We start from the raw sequence: 18,631 nt of genomic DNA, 5'->3' as shown, positions 1-18,631 counted from the left end.
AGGAATACTCTTGTAACGCAAACAACTCATTTTTATAGTGCTCAACCATTAGTGCCCCAAACCCTGAGGTTATTACCTCATCAACAGTAAAAGCTTGATTACAGCTGACTGTGTGAAGGCCCTTAGTTCTCACAGTTTCTATGGGCAAAATATTAATTGCGATTAATTATCATGTGGCATAATACAAAGACAAGATGACTTATTGTGGCTTCTGGAGAGCGCTTGCTTGGTTTTTTCACTGCAGCCCTCGGGGAAAGGGAACTGGACAGCTCCCCGGGTGGCATTGGGCTCCTTCCGGGTCAGAGCCGGCCAGCTGAGACCTGCCAGCAGCCATGTGGGTCTGGGCCTTTGGGGCCTTTCCGACTAGGGTGCTTCGACCTTGGGCGGAGGGCCCTGCCTTCCTTTTTCCTACCGCTCATGGCCCCCGGCCCTCGGCTCCAGGGCGGGGCGGAGCGGGCTGCTCCGAGGCCCCGCCCCCGCCTGCCGCCACCAGCCCCGCCCCTCCCGCTGCTGCCGGCTCTCTCCGGCCCCGCGGTGCGGTGCGCGCCTGCGCTGGCCCTCGACTCGGAGCAGCCATGATGGTGGGTGTTCTCAGCGGCGCCGAACCCCGGGCGCGCGGTGGGGGCGGCGGGCGCGGGGCGGGCGCGGGGGCCGCGCCGGCCTGGCACTAATGTCTCCCTTTGTGTCTCCCCAACTCCATCTTCTCCCCCGGTGCGCCGGGCCCGGCAACCCCGCAGGAAGGCCTGGACGACGGCCCCGACTTCCTCTCGGAGGAGGACCGCGGAGTAAGTTCTGCCTCCTTCTCGCTGATGGGACCCTCCCGCCCCCGCCTTGGCCCCCGGGTGTGGTACCCGGCAGGGTCCCGGGTCCCACGGCCCCTTTCCCTCGCCGTCCTCCTTTCGGTTTCCTCGCTGCACCGCGCCCCGCCCTCCTGCAGCCCTTCCTCCCTCGGGGCCGCTCCGTTCTGATTTCCCGAGGACCCAGGACCGCTTGCTTGCCCCTGACTCAGACCCTCCGTTGGACCTCCTCCACCGCTTGGGTCGGGGCAGGTGGGGAAGTGGAGGTGGAGGCCGGAGCTGGATCCCTCCGTCCCCTCACCCTCGACACTTTAGGGGCTGTGAAAACCCATTCTCAGATCTTCTGGCGGCACCTTCTTGTGGACCTCCAACCCGCTGCCGCCCACCCTTCTCTCCTAAAACAGACATAGTACAAGCTTTTTCTAAATTACCCATTTGCAAGGAATTTCACTGTCGCGGAACCTTAACTCTTCTCCAGTATCCTGCCAGATTTTGCAAAGTGCTGGAAGCTCACGGTATCTTTACGTTTCTTACTGTCCAAAAAATACATCTTTTGCAGAGTTCCCTTGGTGGTAGTTTGAGGCCAATTGCATGCCACTTAAGAAAGGGCTTCCAGGCCTCCTATTCCTCCCTCCCACTCTCTCCACCCCCACCCCCCCCATTTGCCTTGGCTCAAGGGTGTAATCTGTATAGTGCCTTGTACAAGTGAGCACTTGAAAAATATTGATGTATGATGATTGCAGCTCAGCAAGGTTCCTTGGTTCCATTACATTTAACAGACTGCACTTCAGTTTTCCATTTGCCTTTACTTATTCATGTCAGATGATGTGGGGGACCCATCAGTTAGTTGATTTTTGGCAGGTCATAAAATATTCTTGAAGGATATTATTATTGTTTTTTAAATACAAGCTGAGGTAGTATTAACTGATGAGCTTTATAAAGCTTTCAAATGATAAAAAGGATGCAGAGGGGGCTGCATACTTTTATAATTGATGTTTTAATAAATTTCTCAATTTACACAAAAGCATCATTTAGAATTTCTAGTTAGTGTGAAAGCATCATACGTATGGATTTCTGGTTGTTTTAAATGTTTATTTATTGATTGATTTTGAGAGTGAGGGGCAAAGAGAGAGAGAGAGAGAGAATTGTAAGCAGGCTTCACACTCAGCATGGAGCCCAAAGCCTGGCTTGATCCCACCACCCTGGGATTATGACCTAAGCCAAAATCAAGAGTCGGATGCCCACCCAACTGAGCCACCCAGGCGCCTGTAGATTTCTGGTTATTTCTAAAAAAAAAAATTAGTTTCTAATGAATTTTTAAAAAACTGTGTGTGTATATGCATCTTCTGGGATAAGACGGTGGAGTTAGATAGATGGTCACTTATAGATTACATTTAGGATTTTAAAATAGGGGAAACCACTAGAGTTGTGTAACGAAAGGAGATGAATTGATTATAGTCCAATTAAACTGATTTTTCTAAATATAAAGCAGTTGGCATTCTTTATTTAGATAACTTTGTGTCTAATTTTTGTGGTCTACCAGAAAAAGCAAACAGGATTTGCTTTCCTATAAAATCTGACTAATGTTGAGTAAAAATACTAATTTTTTTGAGTATTTATGTTGATATGAAAAGTATTTTCTGGTTAATATTCACGTTCACTGCCTTATGCCTTTGGTACGATTTGTTTATGAAGTTGGAAGCACTTACGTAATGTGGCCAAAAACTTTTTTCATGTATTCCAAAATTAAAGGAAAAGGGAGACAAAGAGCATGCCTGACCAGGAGATTTTTGTAGAATTTTAGAGATGAAAATTTTAATATGAAAATGGAAAAAACATTACCATGAATTACAAAGCATGTAGAATGTCATGGTGAATATGTATATATGTCTGGTTCTTCCTAATTTTTGTCCTGTGGAACTGGATAAATCATAGTAATAATTATAGGTGTGCACCGTGTTAAGTACTGTATAAGCATTGTTTCATTATATCCTCTCATCATCTTTGTGAAACTTAGTATTCGCCTTTTACACGTGAAAAATCTGAACCTTGGAGAAACTAAGTGGTGTGAGGTCACACAACCAATGAGTGGGAGAGGTGGACTTTAAACCATGTTTCTGATGCCAGAACCAGTACAAGTATTTCTCAGAGTGGCCTTGAAACACTTGCTTCAGAATCACCTGAGGTGTTTGGAAAACAAAACAAAAGTTTCTGGGTTCTGCCCTCCTGAAGCAGGGAGAAGGACAGATAACTGCTTTTTTTTTTACATCTCGTTTCTTTTTCTTCTTTTTTTAATCCGAGTGTAATTGACATACACTACTTTTTCTTTCTTTTTTTTTTTTTTTAATTTAAATCCAAGTTAGTTAACATATGGTGTAATAATGATTTCAGGAATAGAATTTAGTGATTCATCACTTACATATAACACCCCGTGCTCATCCCACCAAGTGCCCTCCTTAATACCCCTCGCCCATTTAGCCCATCCCCCCACCCACAACCCCTCCAGCAACCCTCAGTTTGTTCTCTGTATTTGAGTCTTTTGTGGTTTGTCTCCCTTTCTTTTTATATTATTCTTGCTTCCCTTCCCTTATGTTCATCTGTTTTGTATTTTAAATTTCACATGAGTGAAATCATATGATATTTGTCTTTCTCTGACTGACTCATTTCACTTAGCATAATACCCTCCACTTCCATCCACCTTGTTGCAAATGGCAAGATTTCATTCTTTTTGATTGCTGAGTAATATTCCATTGTGTGTGCATGTGTGTGTGTGTGTGTATATATACACACACCACATCTTTATCCATTTAACTGTCAGTGGACATTTGGGCTCTTTCCATACTTTGGCTGTTGTCGATAGTGCTGCTATAAACATTGGATGCATGTGCCCTTTTGAATCAACATTTTTGTATCCGTTGGATAAGTACCTAGTAGTGCAATTGCTGGGTTGTAGGGTAGTTCTATTTTTAATTTTTTGAGGAACCTTCCTACTGTTTTCCAGAGTGGCTGCACCAGTTTGTATTCCTGCCAGCAGTGCAAAAGGTTCCTCTTTCTCTGCATCCTCACCAACATCTGCTGTTGCCTGAGTTGTTAATCTTAGCCATTCTTACAGGTGTGAGATGGTTTCTCATTATGGTTTTGATTTGTAGTTCCTTGCTGATTGAGGTTGAGTATTTTTTTCACATGTCTGTTGGCCATCTGGATGTCTTCTTTGGAGAAGTGTCTATTCATGTCATTTGCCCATTTCTTCACTGGATTATTTGTTTTTTGGGGTGTTGATTTTGATAAGTTTGTTACAGATTTTGGGTACTAACCCTTTATTTGATATGTCATTTGCAAATATCATCTTCCATTCGTCGGTTGCCTTTTAGTTTTGTTGATTGTTTACTGTGCAGAGGCTTTTTATCTTGATAAGGTCCCAATAGTTCATTTTTGCTTTTGTTTCCCTTGCATCTGGAAACCTGTCTAGTAAGAAGTTGCTGTGGGTGAGGTCAAAGAAGTTGTTGGCTGTTTTCTCCTCTAGGATTCTGATGGCTTCCTGTCTTACGTTTAGGTCTTTCATCCATTTTGAGTTTATTTTTGTGTATGGTGTAAGAAAGTGGTCTAGGTTCATTCTTCTGCATGTCCCTGTCCAGTTTTCCCAATGCTGTTTGCTGAAGACTGTCTTTTCCATTGGGTATTCTTTCCCACTTTGTCAAAGATTAGTTGGCCATATGTTTGTGGGTCCATTTCGGGGTTTTCTGCTCTGTTCCATTGATCTGTGTGTGTGTGTTTGTGCCAGTACCGTGCTGTCTTGATGATTACAGCTTTGTAATAGAGCTTGAAGTCCAGAATTGTGATGCCTAAGCAGCTTTGGTTTTCTTTTTCAGGATTGCTTTGGCTATTCAGGGTCTTTGCTGGTTCCATACAGATTTTAGGATTGTTTGTTCTAGCTCTGGACATACACTACTTTTTCAGCAAGCATCCAAGAAGTTTCTGTTGGGCACTGAACTTTGATTATAGCTTCAGTTATCCTGCTATTTCCTCATTTCAAGAACAGAAATATCTGGCCTGTTTAAATTTCCTTACATTGTGTTTGTCCTGATAGGAATAGGTTGTCATTAGAATTTTAAGCATTGTAATTTTAGTTTAGGTTATCTTGTTCAGCCTTTTAAGAATGAGAGTCTTGGGGCGCCTGGGTGGCTCAGTCGGTTGAGTGTCCGACTTCGGCTCAGGTCATGATCTCACAATCCGTGAGTTCGAGCCCCGCGTCGCGCTCTGTGCTGACAGCTCAGAGCCTGGAGCCCGTTTCAGATTCTGTGTCTCCCTCTCTCTCTGCCCTTCCCCTGTTCATGCTCTGTCTCTCTCTGTCTCAAAAATAAATAAACGTTAAAAAAAAGAATGAGAGTCTTGATAGAGAAAAAGCATGAAGTGCATATATTGATAGGAATTTTGATATGAATCACAGATTCAAAAATAATGCAAGCATTTCATACAGAGCAGCAAGTAAGCAAAGTTAAAGTCAGTATTTTAAAATACATTTTTAGGGGTTCATAGGTTGCTCAGTCAGTTAAGTGTCCAACTCTTGATTTCAGCTTGGGTCATGATCTCACGGTTCGTGGGTTCAAGCCCTGCTATTGGGCTCCGTGCAGAAAATGCAGAGCCTGCTTGGGATTCTTTCTCCCACTCTCTCTTCCCCTTCCCCACTCATGTGCTCACTCTCTCTCTCTTTCAAAATAAGTAAACTTAAGAAAAATAAGTAATAAAACACATTTTTAAGCAGCCATAAATTTTCATGATGATATTTGGAACAGAAGAGAATCTTACAGCCTTAAGAAAATACTGTTTTATGAGTAACTTAAAAAGCAGGCTTTAAAAAATACACAGTATTGAAAAATACTGGCCATCCTGTAGCCATACCTCTACATAATAGGCTATTTTTTCCCCAAAATGAAAGACAGTAACATATTATTTAGTAAACAAATGAGGCCTTTGAACTGGACACATTTTGCTCTGATGTGCTTGTGCTTGTTAAATAAGAGCAGTGGGTGCCAGTGTGATGGCATAATTCTTAGCATTTGATTTTAGTTCTAAATAAAATGTTTATTGTTTTCAGCATTACTCCAGGTGGAGTAACTACAGCTCTCCTAGACTCCTAGTCTTACTCCTCCCCCTCTATTCCTTATCTTCGTTAATGTTATCATTTTCCATCGTGCAGGCAAGGAACCTGAATCATCCTTCATTTCCATATTAGTATAATCACTGAGGCCAGTTAATTTCATCTCAAAAATATTGTTTATCCCATCTTTCATTTGTATGGCCCCTCTTAATGTCCTTGCTGTTTCTTGCCTGGATTGTGGCAATTCCTGTCATTGGTCTGTGTCTCTTGTCTGTCTGCCTTCCAATCCAGCCTTGTTAGGTATTTCAAGTTACCTAACTAAAATGACTAAATCATATAATGCCACTAGTTAAAAGTACTTACTTGGACCCAGTTCTTTTGCAGTAAGGTTCAAACTCCTTACACAAGCATTTAACACCATTCATGACACTTTTAGTCTGGCTTATTTCTCAGTATGTCCTTCCCACACATACACACTCTAGACATACTCTAGTCCATTTGTCATTGCCCAGGCACCTCTGCACTTTAATGTCTGCTTTACGCACGCTTTTTAATGTTGTAGAGTGGCTTTTCTTTTCTTCACATTTTTTTTTCCACTTGAAATTTGACTTGTTTTTGAAGACTTGGCCAGATGTTTGCATTTTCTTTTGTACTTACATAACAGTTTGAATGCATTCCACATTTATTGATAGTTGTTTTAGATAAAAATGTGACATCGATTATATTGGCAGAGGATAAGAAGATGAATGTTGGCAGAAGAAAAAGAAAGTTCCCGCCCTAAGACCATCACACTGTAGTGACAGACTTACAATAAAGTGCCATGGGAGTACAGAGAGAGTGTTTACCTTTGAGAGAAGGGGAAGTAGTGAGGACATAATGGTAGCTGCATGCCAATGTAGCATTTACTCTGTGCCGGCTACTTTCCATATATTAACTCAGTTCTCAAACCCCTGTTAAGTAGTTGCTACTATTCTTTGGAAAGGAGAACTGAAGTTCAGAGACATTAAATAGCTTGTCCAAGGTTTTAACAGAGCTGGATTCAGACTCAGCCAGTCAAGCTGCAGGTCTGGCACTCTTAGCCACTATGCTATTACCTAAATGAACTAATCCTTAAATGTTGAGCAGGAATTTTGTAGGCTCTCAGGAAGAGGAAGGCTTGCCAGCAGACTGAATAGCGTGAGTAAATAATTTGGTTCTACCTGGAGTACTTGTTCTTACAGGAAGCAGGGGCAGATATGGGACAAGGGCAGATATGTACAGATTAAGTGTAAGGTGCATAATAATTAAAATTCCAGTCAGTGTGAAGTCCTGAGGGATTTTAAGCTGGGAAAGGCCTATGCCTAGATGAAAATAGCATTGTAGATAACTGATGTGGAGGGTGGATTGATCCTTCCTTTCATAAAGCAGAGAAATCAGTTAACAGGCCGTTGCAACAGTCCAGATGAAAAATGATGAAGGTATAACTAAGGCAGTGAAATAGGGGATGAAGGAAGGGACATAGCAAAGAGATGTTTAGGAGATAGATTTAACAGGGCATAGTGACTGAATAAGTACATGGGCTGGGGAAAAGGAAAAAGAGAAAATGAGGAATGCAGGAGAGAGAAACAGAAGGTTAGATAATATGTTTGGTTTCATATATGTTGGATTTGAAGTGCCTATAAGGCATTTAATCCCTTTCCTGCCAAACTAGAATGTAAGATCTGTAAGGATGAGGATTGTGTCTTCACTGCTCTATCCCTAGCACCTAGGACAGTGGTTTGTACATTGAAGTCATTTATTTGTTAATAAGTGAATACATCCAGGTGGGTATATCTAGTTGGTAGGGGGAAAGTATAATTGGGAACTTAGAATAAGAGGTCTGAGTTGATGATACAAATTTAGGAGTTATAGTCGAGGACGACTGAGATTGCCCAGCTAGATAGCACTGTAGAAACCAACATTTAAGGGTTATAGAGAAGAAATGGATCGATTGACAGGGCTGAGAGAGGTAGGAAGAGTATGAGAGAAGTCCCCAGAAGGTGAGAGAGTTTAAAGGAAGTGGACAGAATGATCACCAAGGCAAAATACTCCAGAGAAGTCAGGAACACTAAAAAGTATTGGATTTGGAAATTAGGTGCTCAGTGTGTGAAGGGTTTGTGGGACCGAGGCTAACTTGACTAGAAGAGCAGTATATGAACAGGTTGTGGAGCAGACAGGATGATTAAATGCTCAGGTGGGCAGATAATTCTGCCCTCCACAGGATACCACTTATGAGAAAGTGGAGAAGATGATGAGGCTAGAAGAGTTTATTGATGGGTCTAAGGAAAAAACAGCTGCTAGTGTTTATTTCTTTGGGATGTGGGAAACAAAGTCACTTGTTGAGAGTGGGCGTGGAAATATAGATGGTTGAGGTAGTAAAAGTTTGGTGTAGTTGCTGAAAGGAATCAGAAGGGGAGCTGAACAGATCTTTCCAGGGGTGTTGAGTGGTTTTAAGAGCCTAATGCAATTTGCAGACCATTAATTTGTATTAGACCAGTTGTGACTTCTCTAGCCACACTCAGCAGCTCAGAAAGCAAAGATGATTGTTGAATTGATCCTGAGTGTGGGAATTTGCAAGCCAAGTATGGCAGAAAGAGCAATGAGAATTGTTAGGACCAATAAGAAAAGTATTGGAGTGATACACCATGCAGTGGGGTGGAAGAGGAGGGAAGCAGAGAGAGGGGTAACAGGCTGGAGATACATGGAAAGGTCACGGGACAGGAGGTATTGATAAGGTTAAATTGTACACATAGTAAAAACTGTTAAGGAAAAGAGAGTAGGAAACACTTAATTTTTGTGTTTTATTACATAAAGTTGATTTGTGTTCCTCACTACAGATTTCTTGAAGGCAAGGCTTTTTGTTCACCTTATATATTCCATAATACCTAGGACTGTTTGAATATACTTTTAAGTTCGTTAAAAAGTTTATTAAATAAATGTGTATTAGTATATTGTGTAAAGAGTAAAGTGTTGTATTTGTACACTTGTACATTTGTATTAACTTTGACTTAGAGGGAATGTAGAGGTGAACACCATTAGTACTTCCCTCCCTAGTAATACCCTAGTAATATTTTGTTGTATCTGATATGGTATGTGAGAGGAAGTCTGCTTGCAAATGCCAGCTGTAACTGTATCTAGCCACATACAGCAAGCAGTTCAAAGTGTAAACGCAGAGAGTTGATGGTTGAATTGATACTAATTATGGGAATTTGCAAACCAGTATAGTATATGAGAGAAAATCTGGCTGCAAATGCCAGTTTCCAGAAAATGTGTATATAATCAAGCATTGATTTGACTGCTCAGTATAAGATGTACAGTAATAATAAAAATTATGTATTAACAGGACTTCCAAAATCATATTTGTGCTAGGAGTTAAATAAATTTAAAATTTGGCCTGAATTCGTGAGCCTAATGAAATTTACTTCTGTCTGTCTCAGGGGTTTTCTGTTGATTATACTCTTAATTACAGTTTCTTAGCCCAGTTATGGTTACCACCTTTCTTTCTACTCTTCTCTACATTCAATAAATATTTATTGAGGTCCACCACTGGGCATATAGCAATGAACAAAATAAAAATCTGTGTCCTTACAGAGCTGACATTATAGTTATGGAGGACTGTTAAAAAAATAAAATATAGTAGATGGTAAACAAGTACTAGGAAAGAAATGAGGTGTGGGATGCATGAGTAGCTCAGTCAGGTAAGCATCAAACTCTGGATTTTGGCTCAGGTCATGATCTCAAGGTGTTGTGGGATTGAGCCCTGAGTCAGGCTCTGCACTGACAGCACCTAGCCTGCTTGGGATTCTCTCTCTCCCTCTTCTCCTTTCCCCTGCTTGTGCACATGCTCGCTCTCTCTCTCTCAAAATAAATAAATATTGGGGTGCCTGGGTTGCTCATTCGATTAAGTATCTGACTTCAGCTCAGGCCATGATCTTGAGGTTTGTGAGTTCGAGCCTCATGTCGTGCTCTCTGCTGGCTTTCTGCTGGCTCTCCACTGTCAGTACAGAGCCTACTTCACATCCTCTGTCTCCCTCTCTCTCTCTGTCCCTCCCCTGCTCTCTCTCAAATAAATAAACAATAAGTTAAATAAACAAATATTTTTAAAAGGGGGATAGGGATTTGTTTGGGGGTGGAGGGGAGTTGAGTTGTAGTCTTAGGGTTGCCAGGAAAGGCTTTCTTGAAAAGGTGACATTTTGGTAAATAACCTGAAGGAAATGAAGGAGTGAGTCATGCAGATAGATACCTGGGGGCAGAATGTTCCAGGTAGAGGGATCAGTGAATGCAATGACTCCTGAGGTGGCAGCATGCTTCTGTATTTAAGGGGCAACAAAGAGGCCATATGGCAGGGCTGCAGTCAGCCAGAGGAATAATAGATTAGCCTGAGAGATGATGTCCGATGCAGACTTTGTAGGGCCTGGTGGACTTTGGCTTTTCTTCAAGTAGGGACCCCTAGGTTTTGAGCTGAGGAATGATTTTTAGTTTAATAGGATTATAAGGGATAGATTGAAGATGGAAAAGGACAGAAGCAAGACACCATTTGGGAGGCTATACAGTAGTGAGTTATTTTCCTTTTCTTCCTTCCTCCATCCATCCATCTCTATACATTTGCTTTTCTGGCAAAAGATGAACAACTAATTTTTTAGAAATGTTCTAAAGTAGATACTTTATAGTAAATGAGTCAGCATAGTTAACTAGTAGTGAATGTTTTCTTTACTAAAAATTACATGTGGAAAATTAATCAGCAATAGGACAGTGTCTTCCAAATTATCTTTTTAATGGTACTGTATTTATGTTGCTTAATCCATTTGCTCTGTCTTGTCTTTTTCTTGACCATGACACTAATGTTTAACCTAGCCAGTCTTTGACAAAAGACTGCAACGTTTGTCAGCCCAGATGAGGATGAAACTGGTGAATGTAGTCTAATGAGAATTTCTTCACTTACCTCGCTAATTTCAAAAAGTTAATTAAATGTTGATGAATCATAAGTTGTTTGCTTTCACTCTTTCCCTTAATAAAAACTAACATTAACTTTTCTCTAAAAAAAGAATACATGCCTGAAAAATCTTGTGTATATTTTATGAAATTAATATTAAATTTACAATAAAAGTATATCAAATCTAAGGCACAATTGACTGGAAGGTATACTTTATATGCTACTAAGAAAGAAAAAAGATTGCCAATTAAACTGGAATTTGTCATCAGTTATAAGGCATTCCTATTTCAGATGTTAAAATGTGCAAAGTATGCATCTAGAATTGATGAAATAATAGCAGATTAGCTTTCATTGGAAATTTTGTATTTGTGTATGGGATGATTTCATTTATTGGCTGGCTTTTCCATTACACATCTTAGTTATTAGAAACAGGGCTTAAAACAAAACAAAACAAAACACCCTGATGTGTGTGAAGCAAATCTATTGTCAAACAAAATACTCCTTTTTGTTTCCTTTTCTCTGTAAGCTTGGAAATGGAAAAAAAAATTGAGATGTGAAACTGATATTTTGAACCTATTATGAAATATAAATTAAAGGAGTCACAATCTCAGCATCAGCAGTTTGCTGTGACCCTATTTATGTGTGATTCATGCGCTTTTCCTGAGATCAGTTCTAGAACATACTTGCTAAAAGAATGAAAAAGACAAATGATAGATTGGATTAATAGCTGTAAGACCATATGTGAAGGGCTACAAGCTTTCATAAGGCATACAAAAGAATTTATAGAAGAGTTAGAAAAAAAAGTAGAAACGTAAAAGTAATGGGAATTTCTGGGGATGATTGTGGTCATGATTACAGGCGTGTAACCTGTGTATTTGTCAAGACTCTTCAAATTACATACTTAAAACCTGTGTTTCGTTGTATGTAAGGTATACCTGAAAAGAGAGAATCCAAGAACAAAAACAGTAAATACATAAGAATATTTGTTATCAAAAAAAGTTATAATTTAAAAAAGCGAAGCGTTGTGCTATCAGAAAAAAGGAGGCAAGTATATTTGATATACAGAGATAAGGAAATGGAAGAAAGAAATAATTAGGAATAACTTTGAATTGGAAGAATAAATAACAGCTATTCAGATGTAGAAATCCTGAAAATTGATAATACAACAGTTAAAATCTGAAAATTAAAATGTACATACAGATATAACACCTGGGAACAATGTTTTATATAATCATTAAAAACAAATATTAGCAGTTGAGTTGAAGTTTTCAAAGATTGTAAAGGCAAAGACAACCCTGTAAGTCTAGGCTAGGGTTTCCAAACACAGTTTTTAAGGCTTTTCCTTGATGATTGTTTTGATAAACCTGTGATCAGGCCTGGGGTTCTGTATTTTTAACAAGTACCCAGGTTGATGCCTATCAGTTGTATTTGGGAAATGCTTGACAAGGCAGAGAAAACATAAGAAAAGCCAAGATTATTATTCCAAAAATCGCAATGATAAATTTATTAATTTCCTGTGGCTACTCTAACAAATTACTACAAATCTGATCACTGAATACAGCAGAAATGTATTCTCTTCACAGTTCTGTAGGCCGGAAGTCCGAAAACAGGATCACTGAACTGAAATCAAGGTGTCAGCAGGGCCATGCTCCCTGGGATTCTAGGGAAGAATTTGTTGCTTGTCCCTTCTGGTTTTTGGTGGCTGCCAGCAAACCTTAGCTTGTGGCTGGATCACTCTAATCTCTGCATCCATAGTCCTGTTGCCCTCCCCTTTGTCTGTGTCTAATCTCTTTGCACCTCTTATAAGGATATCTGTAACTGCATTTAAGGCCCATTTGGGAAATCCAGGATAATCTCCCCATCTCAAGATCCTTAATTTAATCACACCTGCAGAGCCTTTTTTTTTTTTTTTTTTTACCATATAAGGTAATGTCCACAGGTTCCAGATATTTTGATGTGCATGTTTTGGGGGGAGCCATTATTCACTCTACCACAATAAGCATCTTAAAAGTGTCCTGATTGTGAGTAAAGAGAAAAAAGGAAACACTTCTTTTTTTTTTCCTTTTAATGTTTGTTTATTTATTTGTTTGTTTATTTGAGAGAGAAACCCCAAGCAGGCTCCACACTGTCAGCCCAGAGCCAAATGTGGGGCTCAGTACCACTCAATAAACCATGAAATCATGACCTGAGCTGAAATCAAGAGTCAGATGCTTAACTGACTAAGCCACCCAGGTGTCCCTCCAGGCAACTCTTAATTTCATTTCTTTTATCAGACAATGGGTTACATATAGCATTGAGTACAATAACAAATTTTTAAATAACTTATGTAAGTTTATAGTATAAACTTTAAAAAAGATGATTACTGATGAAATTTAACTTAATATAAACTTAAGTTACCTATAAAGTTTTTACTAAAGGCCATCAGAGATAGTACTACATAATTTAAGTGGTTTTTTTTTTTTTTAAGTTTATTTATTTATTTTGAGAGAGAGAGGATCTCAAGCAGGTTCTGAGCTTTCAGCACAATCTCCCAAACCATGAGATCATGACCTGAGCTGAAATCAAGAGTAGGGCACTTAACCAACAGAGCCATTCAGGCACCCCAGTACCATGTAATTTATTTTTTTCTTAAAAATGTTTTTGATGTTTATTTTTGAAAGAGCACGAGCAGGGGAGGGGCAGAGTGAGAGAGAGACAGAGAGAGAGAGAATCCAAAGCAGGCTCACCATGGGGTTTGAACTCATGAACCACGAGATCATGACCTAAACTAAAGTTGGACGCTCAACCGACTGAGCCACCAAGGCACCCCTGTAATGGTCTTTATCTTTTAAAAACAGGTCTACTCAATCTAGAACCAATAGTACAGAAGTGAAATGTTACTTTTGTTCTTTACTAATGGAAGTTAAACAACTATTTAATGAAAAAATTCCTAAAATTAATATTTTAATAGATCATGGGATTTCCATTTTAAGGGGGCTCCCCACCATTTGTAAAAGTAATGCATGCATATTGTGGACAATTGGGACAATGAAGGAATATATAAAGAAAATCCATTGATGGTCACATTTTTGTTATATTTCCTATAAGCCTTTTATGTATGCATTTTTTTTAAGTTTATTTATTTTGAGAGAGAAAGAGAAAAATGCGAGCGAGGGAGGGGCAGAGAGAGAGGGACAGAAAGAATCCCAAGCAGGCTCCATGCTGTCAGCATAGAGCCCGATGCAGGGCTCGATCTCACAAACCGTGAAACTATGACCTGAGCTGAAATCAAGAGTCGGACACCGACTGAGCTACCTAGGTGCCCCTGCACTTTTAAATATATGACTGAGGTCATAAACAATTCTGTTTCCAGCATTTTTTTCCTTTTACATTGTAATTAAAATTTGAAATGCTGATGATTAGGTGAGATTCCCAAAGTAAGACCTGGGTTTTACAATTGGAGTATTTGAAGCAGGCTGGGTAGTTAATTAGACTTTAAATATTTCATATCTTTGCAGCTGGCTAAGACTTTATTTTCATCTTTTAGTGTGTTTGATTTTTTTTATAGGTTTCCAAATTAGTCAAACATTTTAGAATGCATATTTGTTTAAAGGGGAAGAATATAGATGAAATTTAAGAATTATAAATATGGTAAGAATTAGAGGGATGCCTGGCTGGCTCAGTCAGAGCATGTGACTCTTGATCTTGGGATTGTGAGTTGGAGCCCCGCGTTGGTGATAGAGTTTACTTTAAAGAAAAAAGGTGGCGGGGGGGGGGGTGCCTGGATGGCTCAGTTGGTTAAGATTTTAGTTCAGGTCATGATCTCACAGTTCATGAGTTTGAGCCACATGTCAGGCTCCTCCCCCGCTCAAGTGTACACGAGGTCTCTCTCTCAAAATAAATAAACTTAAAAAAAAGAATTATAGAGAAGTCTTCTCATAGACAAGTAAATGGAAGCACTACATAGAGAACGTATTCAATCATTTAAATATATTAAAGCTTGTAGAGTAAAATGTGAGCTTTAATTCCTACACAGGAGGTAGTTATTGAGTATTATGTTGCCATTTTTAGCACTATAAATATGTTATATGTAATATATTTAATAGTTTCATTGTAAATTCCTGAACTAAAATAAGCAGTAGAGTTAAAATTATTAGCCTTTTCATTATTTTTCTTGTTCTAAAAGGTAGATACTTTCCTTAATTTTAGGATACTTGAATGTTAATGAACCATCTTCTTGGAAAATAGTTTATTTTATGTATTTATTTCTTTCAAACAAAAGGTCCTGCATATTTATTACTGAATCACCTTACTGGTGCAGAAGGATAGTAACAGAGAAGAATCATTTTTCTAGTAAAACATGTTTATTGTTGAGGTGGTAGTGATGTTTACAGAGTGATAGAATACAAGTATGTAACCTTCATGCAGCATAAATATATATGCCATCTCATGTGCTATCCATTCTAGACCAGCTTGGTTCTTCTCCAGTGCCTCCTCTTGGAGTTGTACCTGATTTTATTACCAGTTTTCATCCGAATTCACTGGGGAATGGGATGATTCTGCTTTTGTTTCTTGGCCACTTTTTGTTTGTTTGTTTGTTTTTTTGTTTTAATCTTTATTTATTTTTGAGAGAAAGAGAGACAGAATGTGAATGGGGGAGGGGCAGAGAGAGAGGGAGACAACAGAATCCCAAGCAGGCTCCAGGCTCCAAGCTGTCAGCACAGAGCCCGACATGGGGCTCGAACTCACGAAACGTGAGATCATGACCTGAGACGAAGTCGGACACTTAACCGACTGAGCCACCCAGGCGCCCCTGTTTCTTGGCCACATTTTAAGCGTGATTCTGCAAGTCTTGTGAGAAGACCCAAATCAGAGTATATTAATGTGCAGAGATGGGATTCAAACCCAGGTCATCCAAGCTCCTAGGCTAGGGTACCTTCCAGACTTCCCTGCTGCTACCCATTGTAAGAAGCAGTTAACTTCACACACCACAATGGCAGAGAAGAGGAGAGAGAAAAAATAGTTTACTTTTTGAGTGAAATTATAATGAATAATGGTTATCCCATTGACTCATACAAAGCGTAGTTGAATACTATAGAATGAAAAATTAAGATAATAACATATCCAAATAACCTGCCCTTCAAAATATGTATGTAGTTCTAATGAACTTGAGTACTTTTTTAGATTTAAGATTATTTTGTTTTGTTTTGTTTTTGCATTATGTTAATGTCTGAGAAAAGAATGAGATTCTATAAATGCCCATAGGATTTTTATTAAGGTGTTATCTTTTTCTAGCTTAAAGCAATAAATGTAGATCTTCAAAGTGATGCTGCTCTGCAAGTGGACATTTCCGATGCTCTGAGTGAGAGAGATAAAGTAAAATTCACTGTTCACACAAAGGTAAATGTGATTTTGTACTTGTACTATTTTAGCTATTTATTGTGCAGATGTTATATATGTGATAATATATTGACTGGAACTTTGGTTTTGAACATAATTAGAAGTAAACTATATTTTAGTTTATAAGCTACTGCTTTTATTGTAACAGTTTTAAGGAAATGTACTTGTTAAATTTTTTTTTAATTTTTTAAGTTTATTTATTTATTTAGAGAGTATCTGTGAGGGAGGGAGGGAGGGGCAGAGAAAGAGGGAGAGAGAGAGAATCCCAAGCAGGCTTCGGGCACACAGGGCTCCATCCCACAAATTGTGAGATCATGACCTGAGCCAAAGTCAGGAGTTAGACCCTTAACCAACTGAGCCATCCAGGTGCCCCAGGGAAATGTACTTTTTTTTAAAAATGCACTTTTTAAAGACTAACATTTACGAATTACTCACAAAACCTAGGTGTAATGCATATTTAATTTTCTCTAGACTTCTATTAATATCTTTCATCATTCTTGTTTTCAGTTTTGTTTTGTTCTTTTAGTTAATTAAATTACTGTCTTACAAATTATTTTCTTCTTGGATTTCAGTTTTTAGGCATATTTTCAGACTGTAGATCTATTTTTCTTTGAATAGTTGAGTTTGATATATATTAGTAAGACAACTTTTAAATGGTGGTAGCAGTATAGTATAATAAGTCTGTCAAATTATTTTCTTAAACATCTCAGGATAATTTTGTCTGATGTCTCCGAGTTTTCATAATAGAGTTTAAAAGTGCTGATAATCTTTCGCATGAGACTAATTTACAAAAATAAGATAAAAAATATTTACTAAAAGCCTTTTAGTGCAATTTTGATTTTTATTCAAGAGAATCTCTGTCTTTGCAGAGTTCGTTGCCAAATTTTAAACAAAATGAGTTTTCTGTTGTTCGACAACATGAGGAATTTATCTGGCTTCATGATTCCTTCGTTGAAAATGAAGACTATGCAGGTTATATTGTGAGTATTGGGGTTCCATTTTAATCCCATTTTCTAGGAGCTTTTTAGGTACTTTATTATGTGTTAAATTTTTTTTTTTTTTTAATTTTTTTTTTCAACATTTATTTATTTTTGGGACAGAGAGAGACAGAGCATGAACGGGGGAGGGGCAGAGAGAGAGGGAGACACAGAATTGGAAACAGGCTCCAGGCTCTGAGCCATCAGCCCAGAGCCCGACGCGGGGCTCGAACTCACGGAGCGCGAGATCGTGACCTGGCTGAAGTCGGACGCTTAACCGACTGCGCCACCCAGGCGCCCCTGTGTTAAATTTTTAGTGAACTGGTGTAATTTTTTTAAATTGCCAATTAGAAAACACAATGTACGATCACCTTTTATCCTAAATTGCCTAGTTTGAAAGTGTGGAGATATGGCTATGTTATGCTCCTTCATTTAAATTTAAATTCTTATTGTTTACTGGAAGTGAAATGGGTTTTTCCTAGGGGTTAATCAAGGGGATGTTACAAACCATACTGGTTTTGAACACTTAGGTAGACAAATACTTAGAGTTGGAGGTACCTTAAGAAGTCATCTAATCTAAGTATGTACCAGATGTTGTGCCTTAGCCATTGTCCACACTCAGATTCCTGAAATTTAGTTTCATTTGATATCCTTGAAATTATCCTGACTTGATTCTTTCTCCATCCTTGTGGCTACTCCTTCTCAGTCATTTGCTTTTTCTTTGTGTAACTCAAAATTTGGTTGACCACTGGCCGTACATTTTTTTCCTTTTTTCTTTAAAAAAAATTACCAGTTTATATAAAGGATACAACCAGACAGCCCAAAGGAAGAGATGCATAGGACAAGGTACAGGGATCGGGGTTGGGGCATAACTTTCATGCCCTCTCCAGGTATACCACCTTCCACCTCCATAGCATGTCAGTGTGTTCACCAAACTGGAAACTCCTTCTTCTCTTCCCATCTTATTTCCACCTTTTCTTCCTCATCTTGTCTAATGGCATTTTCTTACTACAATTTCCTTCTATAGACTAAACACTCCTCAAAGATCAAGACCATCTTTGCTTGTTTTTTTTAAGATTTTTTTTATTACACTATATGTTAACTAACTTGGATGTAAATCTTAAAAAATAATAAAGATAAGTAAAAAAATACTTAATCACATATAAAAAAAGTTTGTTGTTTTTTTTTTTTTTTCAAATTATTTTAGCTAGCAGGAACAGGGAAGAGGGGCAGAGAGAGAGAGAGAATCTTAAGCAGAGTCTATGCTCAGCACAGAGCCTGACACAGCGCTTGACCCCATCACACTGAGATCATGACCTGAGCCAAAATCAAGAGCCAGATGCTCAACCAATTCAGCCATCCAGGACCCAGGCACCCTAAGGTAGATAGATAGATAGATAGATAGATAGATAGATAGATAGATAGATAG

The 18,631-nt window shown here is 39.0% G+C and overlaps 1 protein-coding gene across 1 annotated transcript in view; it reads left to right on the top strand.

Annotated features, from left to right (window-relative positions):
* Window positions 1-317: 317 nt before the first annotated feature.
* The window catches only part of SNX6 (sorting nexin 6), a 52,710-nt gene continuing 34,396 nt past the window's right edge, over window positions 318-18,631 (top strand). The window contains exons 1-4 of the mRNA XM_040476912.1: window positions 318-581; window positions 738-785; window positions 16,121-16,225; window positions 17,095-17,205. Coding sequence (XP_040332846.1) covers window positions 333-581; window positions 738-785; window positions 16,121-16,225; window positions 17,095-17,205 — 513 coding nt within the window. The 5' untranslated portion in view covers window positions 318-332. The remainder of the gene's footprint in view (window positions 582-737; window positions 786-16,120; window positions 16,226-17,094; window positions 17,206-18,631) is intronic.

Source organism: Herpailurus yagouaroundi, unplaced genomic scaffold (genome assembly GCF_014898765.1).
Source record: "Herpailurus yagouaroundi ecotype Mexico unplaced genomic scaffold, PumYag 141, whole genome shotgun sequence".
Classification (NCBI taxonomy): Eukaryota; Metazoa; Chordata; class Mammalia; order Carnivora; family Felidae; genus Herpailurus; species Herpailurus yagouaroundi.
The sequence above is the reverse complement of the archived record's forward strand: the minus strand, read 5'-3'. Positions and strand labels throughout refer to the sequence as shown.